This window comes from Cetorhinus maximus, chromosome 13 (assembly GCF_964194155.1).
Source record: "Cetorhinus maximus chromosome 13, sCetMax3.hap1.1, whole genome shotgun sequence".
NCBI lineage: Eukaryota > Metazoa > Chordata > Chondrichthyes > Lamniformes > Cetorhinidae > Cetorhinus > Cetorhinus maximus.
Genome location: NC_135891.1, coordinates 27592477 through 27607537, shown reverse-complemented (window position 1 = coordinate 27607537; position 15061 = coordinate 27592477). Strand labels below are relative to the sequence as shown.

Sequence of the window (15061 nt, the reverse complement as noted above, 5' to 3'; positions counted from 1 at the left end):
CTGGCTTGATGTTGAAGGTTTTAAAGATACATTCATTTCCTCTATCTTTTTTCTCTCTCTCTCTAATCCAAACTTTCTTTCCCTCTCCGTTTCTTTCAGTAGAACATTTGGCATTGAATTCACCCACTCTAATTTACACTTCTTTCTTAGGCCTTGCACGTTCAGCAACTTACCACACAAAACAACTTTGAAAAAAATAAATGCCCAAGGGCAAGTGTAACTAACAGCAGATACTGGTAGGTGTCCTAAATCATGACACCTTATCTTGGCTGGGTGACCATAACTTAAAACCTGCAAGATTATCTTCAGATTCTTTATAATAAAATGTATCAACATCTTTAAATTAGCATCTATCAAAAGCTCAAATTACTCATTTAAATGGCTTAGATTTTGAATTTTGTTTTTATTTGAAATATTTAATTAGTCCAGCAATGGATTGGCTACTGTCCTATTTAAGAATCAATTTAACAAAGCTGCAACATTTACCTACATTCATAATTTAAACCAGCCCTTTTATTCAGTCACCCTGTGTAAGAATTTAGGCAATGGCTGAACACACATCCCCATCAGCTGCTATGTACTGGACAGTCACTAATAAAGTGGATTCTGTGGAATTAACAGCCACTAAGTTACCTTGATCATTATTTCTGTGTTTTAAATAGGTATCTCAGAGCCATGTATCTTGGAATTCAAAGCCGTTGGCACAGAGAACATGAGCGTCGACACTTCTACTGGAGAATGATGTTTGAGAGTGCTGACATAAACATGCTGCGCCTGCTGGAGACCTTCCTTAAAAGTGCACCACAGCTTGTCCTGCAGCTCAGCATTATGGTGCAGAGAAACCATATTGGAACCTTGCAAGGTACGGCTCAATAATTTCTCACAATATAAAGGCATACCCAAAAGAACACAAGACATTTTAGGAATGGGAAAATTCTGACTGTTTGTCCCTTTATGTCACCTTCACCTACTTGTTAATTTCTTACTGTATTATGGATTTCCTTCCCTGTCTTCAAAAATTCAACCAACTGTCCTTTCAGCCCATTTAGGCTGTCACTAACCTGCTGTTGTTGTTTTCATATCTTTACTCCTTTCCCTTGGAGAACAGTGGGAAGATTAACAGGCTGATTAACAGTCTGGCAGACCACAATCTTTCATGGGCGTAACCATCTTTATATCAACCATATACCTGACCAGGATGATGAGCCCTGGATGGTATGAGGCTTTTATTGGTTCCAACAATTCAAAAGATGAAGGGTGGGTCACCTACACCCACATGAATTAAATTATCCTGTTGGATGACAATCCACAATTCCATAACTGGTCCAGTCTCCACACGCCGGGCTTGCCTCGTATAGTTTGAACCTTGCTCCTTCTGCCTCAGGGTGGGAGTGCTACCATTGAGCCAAAGATGTGTTCCACTTTTCTGCTGATATTCAAAAATACTGTTATTGTTTCCCTGTTACTCTTTCTTAAACATAGCTTCATAAATATTAACATGTATCCCATAGCTAAACCTGTGGAATTGTTTGAGGTAGTTGGATATTATCCATAGGTTTCTATAGAAGGATACACTAAATGGGCTGAATGGCCATGCTCCTCTGTATTTCGATCTGTTGTCGTCTATATTTTAGACATGTAAACTTTTTTTTTAATGCATTCAAGGGAGGTGGGCTTCGCTGCCGGGCCAGCATTTATTGCCCATCCGCAGTTGCCCTTGAGAAGGTGGTGGTGAGCTGCCTTCTTGAACCGTTGCAGTCCATGTGGCGTAGGTACACCCACAGTGCTGTTAGGAAGTGAATTCCAGGATTTTGATCCAGTGACAATAAAGGAACGGCGATATATTTGATGGTGAGTGACTTGGAGGGGAACTTACAGGTGATGGTGTTCCTATCTATCTGCTGTCCTTGTCCTTCTAACTGGTAGTGGTCATGGGTTTGGAAGGTGCTGTCTAAGAAGCCATGGTGAATTCCTGCAGTGCATCTTGTAGATGGTACATACTGCTGCTACTGTGCGTCAGTGGTGGAGGGAGTGAATGTTTGTGGATGTGGTGCCAATCAAGCGGACTGCTTTGTCCTGGATGGTGTCCAGCTTCTTCAGTGTTGTATGAGCTGCACTCATCCAGGCAGTGGGGAGTATTCCATCACATTCCTGACTTGTGTCTTGTAGATGGTGGACAGTCTTTGGGGAGTCAGGAGGTGAGTTACTCGTCGCAGGTTTCCTAGCTTCTGACCTGCTCTTGTAGCCACGGTACTTATATGGCCAACCCAGTTCAGTTTCTGGTCAATGGTAACCCCCAGGATGTTGATAGTGGAGGATTCAGTGAACATCAAGGGGCAATGGTTGGATCCTCTCTTGTTGGAGATGGTCATTGCCTGACACTTGTATGGCGCGAATGTTACTTGCCACTTGTCAGCCCAAGCCTGGAAATTGCCCAGGTCTTGCTGCATTTGGATATGGACTGCTTCTGTATCTGAGGAGTCACGAATGGTGCTGAACATCGTGCAATCATCAGTGAACATCCTCACTTCTGACCTTATGATGGAAGGAAGGTCATTGATGAAGCAGCTGAAGATGGCTGGGCCTAGGACACTACCCTGAGGAACTCTTGCGGTGATGTCCTGGAGCTGAGATGACTGACCTGGAGCTGAGATGACAACCATCTTCCTTTGTGCTAAGTTTGGCTCCAACCAGTGGAGAGTTTTCCCCCTGATTCCCATTGACTCCAGTTTTGCTAGGGCTTCTTGATGCCACACTCAGTCAAATGCTGCCTTGATGTCAAGGGCAGTCACTCTCACCTCATCTCAGGAGTTCAACTCTTTTGTTCATGTTTGAACCAAGGCTGTAATGAGGTCAGGAGCTGAGTGACCCTGGCGGAACACAAACTGGGCACCAGTGAGCAAGTTATTGCTAAGCAAGTGCCGCTTGGTAGTACTGTTGATGACCTCTTCCATCACTTTACCGATGATGAAGAGTAGACTGATGGGGTGGCAATTGGCCGGGTTGGATTTGTCCTGCTTTTTGTGTACATGACAAACCTGGAGAATTTTCCACATAGCTGGGTAGATGCCAGTGTTGTAGCTGTACTTGAACAGCTTGGCTAGGGTCGCGGTAAGTTCTGGAGCACAAGTCTTCAGTACCATTGCCGGAATATTGTCAGGGCCCATTGTCTATGCAGTATTGAGTGCCTTCAGCCGCTTCTTGATATCACGTGGAGTGAATCGAATTGGCTGAAGACAGGCATCTGTGATGCTGGGGACCTCCGGAGGAGGCTGAGATGGATCATCCACTCAGCACTTCTGGCTGCAGATTGTTGCAAATGCTTCAGTCTTATCTTTTGCACTGCTATGCTGGGCTCCTCCATCATTGAGGATGGGGATATTTGTGGAGCCACCTCCCCCAGTGAGTTATTTAATTGTCTACCACCATTCACGACTAAATGTGGCAGGACTGCGGAGCTTAGATCTGATCCGTTGGTTGTGGGATGTCTTAGCTCTGTCTATCACTTGCTGCTTGTGCTGTTTGGCATGAAAGTGGTCCTCTACACCTCCATCCCCCACCAGGATGGTCTGAGGGCCCTTAGCTTCTTCCTTGAACAGAGGCCCCAACAATCCCCATCCACCACTACTCTCCTCCGTCTGGCTGAACTTGTTCTCACACTGAACAATTTCTCCTTTAACTCCTCTCACTTCCTCCAAATAAAAGGTGTGGCTGTGGGTGCCCGCATGGGCCCCAGCTATGCCTGTCTCTTTATGGGGTATGTGGAACATTCCTTGTTCCAGTCCTACTCCGGCCCCCTCCCACAACTCTTTCTCCGGTACTTCGATGATTACTTCGGTGCTGCTTCATGCTCTCGTCGGGACCTGGAAAAATTTATTAATTTTGCTTCCAATCTCCACCCCTCCATCATCTTCACATGGTCCATCTCTGACACTTCTCTTCCCTTCCTTGACCTCTCTGTCTCAATTTCTGATGATAGACTGTCCACCAATATCCATTACAAGCCTACCGACTCCCACAGCTACCTCGACTACAGCTCCTCACACCCCGCTTCCTGTAAAGACTCCATCCCATTCTCTCAGTTCCTTCGCCTCCGTCGCATCTGTTCTGATGACGCTACCTTCAAAAACAGCTCCTCTGACATGTCCTCCTTCTTCCTTAACCGAGGTTTTCCATCCACGGTCGTTGACAGGGCCCTCAACCGTGTCCGGCCCATATCCCGCGCATCCTCCCTCACGCCTTCTCCTCCTTCCCAGAAACATGATAGGGTCCCCCTTGTCCTCACTTATCACCCCACCAGCCTCCACATTCAAAGGATCATCCTCCGCCATTTCCGCCAACTCCAGCATGATGCCACCACCAAACACATCTTCCCTTCACCCCCCTTGACGGCATTCCGTAGGGATCGTTCCCTCCGGGACACCCTGGTCCACTCCTCCATCACCCCCTACTCCTCAACCCCCACTTATGGCACCTCCCCATGCCCACGCAGAAGATGCAACACCTGCGCCTTCACTTCCTCTCTCCTCACCGTCCAAGGGCCCAAACACTCCTTTCAAGTGAAGCAGCATTTCACTTGCATTTCCCCTAACTTAGTCTACTGCATTCGTTGCTCCCAATGCGGTCTCCTCTACATTGGAGAGACCAAACGCAAACTGGGCGACCGTTTTGCGGAACACCTGCGGTCTGTCCACAAGAAAGACCCAAACCTCCCTGTCGCTTGCCATTTTAACACTCCACCCTGTTCTCTTGCCCACATGTCTGTCCTTGGCTTGCTGCATTGTTCCAGTGAAGCCCAACGCAAACTGGAGGAACAGCACCTCATCTTCCGACTAGGCACTTTACAGCCTTCTGGGCTGAATATTGAATTCAACAACTTTAGATCTTAAACTCCCCCTCCCCCCATCCCCACCCCGTTTCTTTTCCCCCCCCCACCCGCCTTTTTTTTTTAATAATTTATATAGATTCTTCTTTCCCCACCTATTTCCATTATTTTTAAATCTAAAACTAAAACCTTTAGTCTTTCCACCCCACCCCCACTAGAGCTGTACTTTGAATATCCTGTTTTCCATTCTTAATTAGCACTTTTCTCAGACAAAGACCACCACCTTCAACACCTCTTTGACCCTTTTGTCTCTGACATCTTTTGATTATCTGCTCACACCACACCCTCAATGTGTCTCTTCCCCCCCACCCACCTTAAACCAATTTATATTTCTCCCTTGTTGAAACTATGCTTCAGTTCTGCCGAAGAGCCATGAGGGCTCGAAACGTTGACTGATTTCTTCTCCGCCGATGCTGCCAGACTTGCTGAGTTTTTCCAGGTAATTCTGTTTTTATTTTGTTTTGGATTTCCAGCATCCTCAGTAGCTTTTAGCTTTTTGTTTTTATCTTTCTGTTTATAGCTTCACCAGGTTGACACCTCACTTTAGGTGCTGCTCCTAGCATGTCCTCCTGCACTCTTCATTGAACCAGGGTTGATCCCCTGGCTTGATGGTAATGGTAGAGTGGGGGGTATGCTGGGTCATGAGGTTACAGATTGTGTTCGAGTACAATTCTGCTGCTGCTGATGGCCCACAGCACCTCTGGATGCCCAGTCTTGAGTTGCTAGATCTGTTGGAAAACTATCCCATTTAGCACGGTGGTAGTGCCACACAACATGATGGAAAGTATCCTCAATGTGAAGGCGGGACTTCATTTCCACAATGACTGTGCGATGGTCACTCCTACCAATTACTGTCATGGACCGATGTATCTGTGGCAGGCAGGTTGGTGGGGATGAGGTCAAGTATGCTTTTCCCTCTTGTTGGTTCCCTCACCACCTGCCACAAACCCAGTCTAGCAGCTATGTCATTTAGGACTCAGCCAGCTCGGTCAGTATTGGTGCTACCAAGCCACTCTTGGTGGACATTGAAGTCTCCCACCCAGAGTACATTCTGCACCCTTGCCACCCTCAGTGCTTCCTCCAAGTGATGTTCAAAATGTACGTGGTAATCAGCAGGAGGTTTCCTTGCCCATGTTTGACCTGATGCCATGAGACTTCATGGGGTCCGGAGTCGATGTTGAGGGCTCCCAGGGAAACTCCCTCCCGACTGTATACCACTGTGCCGCCACCTCTGCTGGGTCTTCCCTGCTGGTGGGACAGGATGGTGATGGTGGAGTCTGGGACATTATCTGTAAGGTATGATTCCGTGAGGATGTTAGGCTGTTGCAATTTTGGCACTAGTCATAGGGAGGACTTTGCCGTTGTCGTTTCCGGTGCCTAGGTCGATGCCGGGTGGTCTGTCCAGTTTCGTTCCTTTTCTGTGTCTTTGTAGCGGTTGTGTTACAACTGAGTGGCTTACTAGGCCTTTTAAGAGACAACCACATTACTGTGGGTCTGGAGTCACATGTAAGCCAGACCAGGTAAGGACGACAGATTTCCTTCCCTGAAGGACATTAGTGAACCAGATGGGTTTTTTCAACAATTAACAACCGTCCCAGATTTTTATTGAATTCAAACTCGTGGCTGGATTCGAACCCGGGTCCCCAGAGCATTACCCCGGGTCTCTGGATTACTCGTCCAGCGACAAAACCACTAATCCATCACCTCCCCTCAAACTTATTCCAATCATCTACCTTGATCTAACTATGCCATTAATTTAAAAAATATTATCTAAACATAATTTTCCTAAGCAGTTCCTGTAATGATTAAGGACAGTAGAGTAGTTATGTCACTGGAATAGTAATCCAAAAGACAGAGCTAATTATCTGGAGACACTACCATGGCAGTTTGTGAATTTGAATTCAGTTAATTACATAAATCTGGAATGAATAGCTATCGCTAATGGCAGTCGTGAAGCTATAGGATTGTCATAAAATCCCAACGAGTTTACTAATTACCTTCAGGGAAAATAACCTGCCATGCTTCTCTGGGCTGGTGTACATGTGACTCCAGGTCCATAGCATTGTAGTTGACTGTTAACTGCCCTGGGAAATATTCTAGCAAGCCACTCAATTGTATGGAATCATGAAAATAATTTACAATAATAATAAAACTAGAGGAACCATTCAACATCAACCTTGGCATCAGTTTCGGACATGACAAAGGCACACTCAGCCCAGTCAACTCTGCAAAGTCATCCCCACTAACTTCCTAGGAACTTGCGACAAAATTAGGTGAATTGTCCCACAGACTAGTCAAGCAACAGCCTGAGCTACTCGTGCTCATCAAATTATAATTGACAGCCAATGTCCCAGACTTCCCCATTACCATCCCTGGAGATGCACCGTCCCATCAACAGAGTAAACCCACTAGAGGGGCGTACAATTGGGAGGGAGTGACCCTGTGAGTCCTCAACATTGACTCTGGATGCTATGAAGTCTCATAGCATCAGGTGAAACATGAGCAAGGAAGCTGCCTGTGGATTTACCATCTACCACACTCACTCCTCCATGTTGAACACCACTTGGAGGAAGCAAGGAGGCTATGAAGGGCACACAATGTAATCTACCTGAGAGACTTCGATGTCCATCACCGAGAGGCTCAATAGCACCACTACTGGCCAAATCCTGAAGGACATAGGTGTCAGATTGAGATTGTGGCAGGTTGTGTGAGAAACAAAAGAATGCCTATATGCCCACGACTGTATTGGTAGGTGTGACCATTGCACAGTCATTGTGGAGATAAAGCTCCTCTTCACACTCAGGGCACCCTCCATTGTGTTATGTGGTGCTGCCACTGTGCTAAATGAGTTAGATTCAGAACAGATCTAGCAGCTCCATGAGGTGCTGTGGGTCATCAACAGCAGCAGAATTGTATTCCACCACAATCTGTAAACTCAAGGGCCAGCATATCCCTCACTCTATCATTATCATCAAGCCAGAGTATCAACCCTGGTTCAATGAGGAGTGAAGGAGAGCATGCCAAGTGCAGCAGTAGGCATACCTGAAAATATGGTGTCAATATGGTGAAGTTACGACACAGGACTACTTGTATGCCAAACAGTGGAAGAAGTGTGCTATAGACAGGGCTAAGTGATCAGGTCAAAGCTCTTTAGTCCTACCACATCCAGTCATGAATGATGGTGGGCAATTAAACAGCTAATGGAAAAAGAAAACTCTCTGAGCATGTTGGTCCTCAACGATGATGGAGGCCAGTACAAGAGAGCAAGACATAAGGCTGAAGTGTCCACAGACATCTTCAGCCAGAAGTGCCAAGTGGATGATCCATCTCAGCCTCCTTTTAAGTCCGCATCATCACAGTCTTCAGCTAATTCGATTCACTCCATATGATTTCAAGAAATGGCTGAGTGTGCTGGATATAGCTAATGCTATGGACCATGATAACATTCTGGCTGTAATGCTGAATACTTACGTTCCAGAAAGAATCACCTCCTAGCCAAGTTGTTCCAGTTCAGCTACAACACTGGCACCTACCCAACCATGTGGAAAATTGCGCACATATGTGCTGTGCAAATAAAGCAGAACAAATCCGATCCGGCTAATTAATCCCAGCCCCCCTCTCCCCCCTCACCCCAATCAGCATACTCTCAATCATCAGCAAAGTGATTGAATGTGTCTTTGTTAGAGCTATCAAGTGTCTCTTACTCACCAATAACTTGCTCACTGCTCAGTTTTGGTTGCACCACAATTAATCAGCTCTAGACCTCATTACAGCCTTGGTCCAAATTTGGAAAAAAGAGTTGAATTCCAGAGCTGAGGTCACAGTGACTGCCCTTGACATCAAGGCAGCATTTGACTAACTTTGGCCTCAAGGAACTCTAGTAAAATTGAAGTCAGTGAGAAGCTGAGATTTGTTTCTACTAGCTGAGACCATACTTAACAAGATGGCTGTGATTGTAAGATGTCAATCATCCCAGCCCAAGGACACAGCTGCAGGAGTTCCTTGGGGTAGTGTCCTAGACCCAACTAACTTCAGCTGCTTCTTCAATGACCTTCTACCATCATCAAGTTAGAAGTGGGGATGTTGGCTGATGTTTGCACAGTGTTCAATTTCATTTGCAATTCCTCAGATAATGAAGCAGTCTGTGCCCACATGCAGTAAGACCTGAACAACATTGAGCTGACAAGTGGCAAGCACTAAGTGCCAGGCAATGAATACCTCCAACAAAAGAGAGAACGTAACCACTTCCTCTTGACATTCAATGGCATTATCATTGTCAACTCCGCACCATCAACATCTGGGGGTCATCATTGAACAGAAACTTAACTGGATCAATCACATTAATACTGTAGCTACAAGATCAATTTGGAAGCTGGCAATTCTGCAGCGAGTGACTCCCCAAAGCATTTCCACCATCTACCAGGCACAAGTCAAGAGTGTTATGGAATACTCATGACTCGTCTGGATGAGTGCAGTCCAACAAGGCTCAAGAAGCTTAATCCTACCCAGGATAAAACAGTCACTTAATCGCTACCCCATCCACCACATTAAACATTGCTCCCTCCACCAGCACACCATTTCTGCAGTGTGTGGCATCTACAAGATGCATTGCAGTAACTCTCCAAGACTTCTTTTGACAGCACTTTTTCCAAACTTGTGGCCTCTGCTCCCTAGAAAGACAAAATCATCAGACTCATGGGAACACCGCCACCTGCAAGTTCCCCTCCAGGTCACATACTGTCCTGAATTGGTAAAAAATCACAGTTCCTTCATCTTCACTGGGTCAAAAGCTTGGAACTCCCTAATACCAGTGTGAGAATACCTTCACCACACAGACTACAGCGGTTCAAAAAGGTCACTCACCACCATCTTCAGAAGAGCAACTTTTCTTGTGACCAGAAACACAACATTTGAATCTTTTAATCAAAAGCACCATTTATTCTGTAACATTTGCAATATAATATTGGCCTGATTGTCAAAAAGTTAAAGGATTAGGCTAGATCCAGAGTCATGTAGCTCCCAGATTCTTTTTCCTTATCACCTCCTCAATGAAAACACCTTGATACATAGATAGCTGGTGATAATTTTATTGACAGACTATAACCTACTCACTCCAATGTCTCCTGACAAAACTAGCAAAGATGGCTTGATAACTCTGTAAATGATGATTAAGCCCCATCTGAAATATTGGGTGGAATTTAATGTTGGCGACAGGGGTCTCGTCTGCCGGCTGGAGAATGAGCAGAGCGCTGTTTGGGGAAGATCTGCTGGAATTAAGTGCCCAACCAGCTAGCGTCAGGCCTTCCCTGGAAATTCCACACACACACACACACACATACACACATACACACACACACACACACACCCCCCATACACAGAGAGCTGCTGGCCAATCAGAGGCTGGAAGCTCTCCATTGCCCATCAGTGCCACCGGGCGTGGTGGTTGTTGCCAGTAATGCACTCACTAGAGGCCTAAAATTGATGAGGAACCCAGGCCACAAACAAGTGAGGGCAGGATGGGAGTCAGTGGGAGGGGGTCATTGGCTGGGGAAGAGGGGTTGGAAGAAAGGGCAGGGGGATTGCTCACAGTGGGCACCACCCCTTCCCGATGTAGGTCCCTTGATCAGGCGCTGAGTGCCTTTGAACAGTAGAACCGCATCCCCCCACCCCCCGATCCCCTGCCAGAAGTCAGGTTTGCTTTTTTGGGCTTCCCACATGGTAACACCCAGTCTGCCACTGGCTAAACACCAGTAGCAATAGGGTGTGGCACTTAAATGGGCATTAATTGCCCACTTAAGGGTCACAATTAGCGTGTGGGTGGGAAGGCTGTCCATGAGCCTTGTCGCACCGGATTTAATCAGGCGGAGGCGGGTACACCATGCACCCCCTGCCTCCACACCCACCACCGGGGGGCGGGGGCATTAAATTCTATCCATTGTGTCCAGTTCTTCGCTGTAAAATGAATATAATGGCCCCGAAGAAGGTGTAATACAGATTTGCCAGCATGATTCCAGGAATAAGGGGTCTGAGTAATGATTGAAGCTGAAAGCAACTAGGGTTAGGGTTAGGGCAGTGTTATTACTCCCTGTGAAAATTAAGGGGGGCATTCAGTATACGTGATCAAAACGATGAAAGGAATGGACAAGGCAAAGTGTAGTTTATTTATATGTCAAGCTTAATTGCTGCTAAATCAATTACTGTGTTCATGTAAATACTGGAGAAGTACGTACAGAAGAGGAATAAGAATGGTTAAGGGCAGAAAGCAAGAAAGTAGACATGTATTAGATTATCTGTGAAATGGCTTAAATTCAGTGGCGGCACAAGGTCTCCTCCTGTCCAGAATGTTTTATGTTACTAATTTTAAAAAAGCCGGAACCAAGCTTTCATTGCAAATCTAAGTATGACCCAATCCCTTTAAACTAACCCAGTTTGAATTGGTTCAGTTTCTTGATCCAGCCATGCTCTCTCTGAAGAATTTGTCATTCAATTGATCAATCTTTGTACCAAAAATGGACTCTTAACTATTAGGTTATGGTTGGCAGATATTTTACGATCAAACAATACTGTTAATGTCAGTTTTTTCCTTTTGTGCCAAACTAGTACATTAGTTTAATACATTACTAATACAAAATAACTGTTTGGTCATAGGTTGTGCCAATATAGTTCTAAACATATTTTAGAGAGTGTATGGACAATGGAAGAAAGCAAGAATTGCACTTATATAGCATGTTATTATTGTCATTAAGATGTTTCAAATTGCTTCACAACTGAATAATTACTTATGAAGTACAGTTCCATTATTAGGTAGGCAAATGTAGCAGACAACATGTACACAGCACAATCCCACAGACAGCAAATTAGATTAATGACTAATTATTTAATTTTTGATGGTGAGTGGGAAAGGAAAGATTTTTATTTTAAATGTATACCTGCTTGAATGTGTTTTTCTTAATAGCTGCAATTTTGTGTTTTGGGGAAGTTCACATATTAATCAGGCAATAATTATTGATAATTAATATATATTTCAATATTCTAAAGGTTTAATGGAGAAACGCCTTAAAAGAAAATCTGATTTGCAAGTCAACAATATTAAGCAGGAAAAGTATTTCTTGTGATTTTATTATTCTCTTGTTAATTATGATGATCGGTTATTCTTTTCATCATTGAGAATTTTCAGTCAATCAAAACTTTCAGCAACATTGTGCCTCACTGTAAAGAAAGCACTTGGATTTATATAGGCCCCGATCTTAACGGGATAACAGGGACAGTGTACGTGATTCCTGAATTAGGCAGCACACCCAGAGGTGAGAATGATGTTGAGGCTTGACTGTTTGTAACCACTGAGCCTGGTTTCAACATGATTGTCAGAACATAGAAATAGGAACATAGGAAATAGGAGCAGGAGTAGGCCATTTAGTCCCTCGAGCCTGCTCTGCCATTCAGCTAGATCATGGCTGATCTTCTCCCTCCATGCCATTTTCCTGCACTATCCCAATATCCCTTGATGTCTCCGATGTGCAGAAGCCTATCAATCTCTTTCTTGAACATACTCAATGACTGAGCCTCCACGGCCCTCTGGGGTAGAGGATTCTAAAGGTTCTCTACCCTCTTGAATGAAAAACTTTCTCCTCATCTCAGTCCTAAATGGCCTTCCCCTTATTCTGAGACTGTCTGCTGGTTCTGAACCCCCATTTACTCTGTCAAGCCTGTAAGAATTTTGTATGTTTCAATGAGATCAACTCTCATTCTTCTGAACTCTAGAGAGTACAGACCCAGTCTCCTCAATCTCTCCTCATAAAATCAGTCTAGTGTACCTTCACTGCACTCCCTGTATGGCAAGTATATCCTTCCTGAGGGAAGGGGACCAAAACAGTATACGATACTCAATTACAGCAAGGCCTCTTTACTCCTGTACTCAAAAGCCAGACATACCATTTGCCTTCCTGATTGCTTGCTGCACCTGTATGTTAGTTTTCAGTGACGCATGCACAAGGACACCCAGGTCCCTTTGGACGTCAGCACTTCCCAATCTCTCACCATTTAAAAAATACTCTGCATTTCTGTTTTTCCTACCAAAGTGCAAAACATCACATTTTTTCACATTCTATTCCATCTGCCATGTTCTTGTCCATTCATTTAAATTGTCTAATCCCCCTTGAAGCCTCTTTGCATCCTCCTCACAACCCACATCCCCATCTAGTTTTGTGTCATCAACAAACTTGGAAATATTACATTTGGTCCCTTAATCCAAATTATTGATATAGACAGCTGGGTCCAAGCATTGAACCTTGCGGTACCCCATTAGTCATAGCCTGCCAACCTGACCGATTTATTTCTACTCCTTGCTTTCTGTCCTTTAACCAATTTTCAATTTGGGGGTGGGGGAGACAGTGGCATCATGGTAATGTCACCGGACTTGTAATCCAGAGTCCCAGGCTAATGTTCTGGGGACATTGGTTCAAATCCCACTATGGTAGGTGATGGAATTTAAATTCAGTTAATAAATCTGGAATTGAAAGTTAGTTTCAGTGATGGTGACCATGAAACTATCATCGATTGTTGTAAAAAATCATCTGGTTCACTAATGTCCTTTAGGGAAGGAAATCTGCCATCCTTGCTTGGTCTGGCCTACATGTGATTCCAGACTCAGAAATATAGTTGACTCTTAACTGTTCTCTGAAATGGCCTAACAAGCCACTCAGTTCAAGGGCAATTAGGGATGGGCAACAAATGCTGACTATGCCAGCAATGCCCACATCCCATGAAAGAATAAAAAAGTCCATGCCAGTGTATTACCCCCATTCCCATGTACTCTAATTTTATTTAATAACGTCTTGTGTGCAACCTGATCGAAAGCCTTCCGAAAATCCAAATACACCACATGCACTGGTTCCCTGTTATCCATCCTGCTAGTTATAACCCCAGATAAACTCTGATAGGTTTGTCAAACATGATCTCCCTTTCATGAATCCATGCTAGCTCTGCCCAATTCTAGCATTATTTTCTAAGTGTCCAATATCACATCCTTTGTAATAGATTCTGGCATTTTCCCTACCACTCATGTCAGGCTAACAAGCCTGTAGTTCCCCTCTTTGTCTCTCCTGCCTTTCTGAAATAGTGGGCTTACATTTACTACCTTCCAATCTGCAGGAGCCATTCCAGAATCTATAGAATTTTGGAAGATGACCACCAATGTATTCACTATCTCTACAGCCACCTCTTTTAACACTCTCTGGGATGTAGGTCATCAGGTCCAGGGGATTTATCAGCTTTCGGTTCCATTAATTTCTCCAGTGCCACTTTCTTACAAACACTAATTTCTTCCAGTACTTCATTCTCGCTAGTCTCTTGGTTCCCTAGGTCAGAATTTTTAGCTCGGCGGGTGGGCTTGCGCCCGACCCGACCGAGCGTGAAATAACGCGCGATGATGTCAGCCAAGTGTGCCGACGTCAACACACCATCACGCAATAGCTCGGGCAGCGGGCACACGCCAGAGCCGGCAGTGCACCCGCCAACAATTAAAAGGCCTATTAAGGCCATTAAGTTATCAACTGAGTTTAATTTTTCACTGCCCGTTCAACCTAACGGTTTACAGGCAGGCGAAAAGGCCTTGCGGCCTTTGTATTTTTTTGGAAACCTGAACCATGAGCAGGATGAGGTTACCAAAAGAAAGACCAGCGTCACATGAGGGGACACGTTTCATTACATTTTTCTGCTCTTAATTTTTTTTTAAAAATTCTTCATCTTCCTGAGGCAGCTCTGTGCAAAGTTGGGCTAGGCCAGCTCGCACTTCCTACCCCTCACACCCCCCTCCCCACCCCCACCCCCACAGGCAGCGTTCAGCGCTGCCACTCACATATCATGCTGGGCGCTCCTTAATTGCCCCGCCCACCTAAAATCGCAGAGCACTGCCGATCACGGCGGCAGTCGGCTTCCTGACCGAACCCGCCCAACCCCACCGATCCCACACGCCAAGGGCAAAATTCTGCCCCTAGTATTTCTGGGAGGTCTTTTGTATCTTCCTCCGTGAAGACCTGGACAAAGTATTTGTTTCATTTCTCTGACATTTCCTAATTGCCCATTATAAACTCTCCTGTCTTTGCATATACTAGGCCCACACTTATCTTTGCTAATCTTTTCCTTTGTACATACCTTTAGAAGTTTTAGAGTCCGTTT

At 45.0% G+C, this 15061-nt stretch overlaps 1 protein-coding gene across 1 annotated transcript in view; it reads left to right on the top strand.

The window, feature by feature from the left end:
- Positions 1-15061, top strand: part of xkr7b (XK, Kell blood group complex subunit-related family, member 7b) — a 221298-nt gene that overhangs the window by 183478 nt on the left and 22759 nt on the right. The window contains exon 3 of the mRNA XM_078555161.1: positions 663-862. Within this exon, the coding sequence (XP_078411287.1) occupies positions 663-862 (200 nt within the window). The remainder of the gene's footprint in view (positions 1-662; positions 863-15061) is intronic.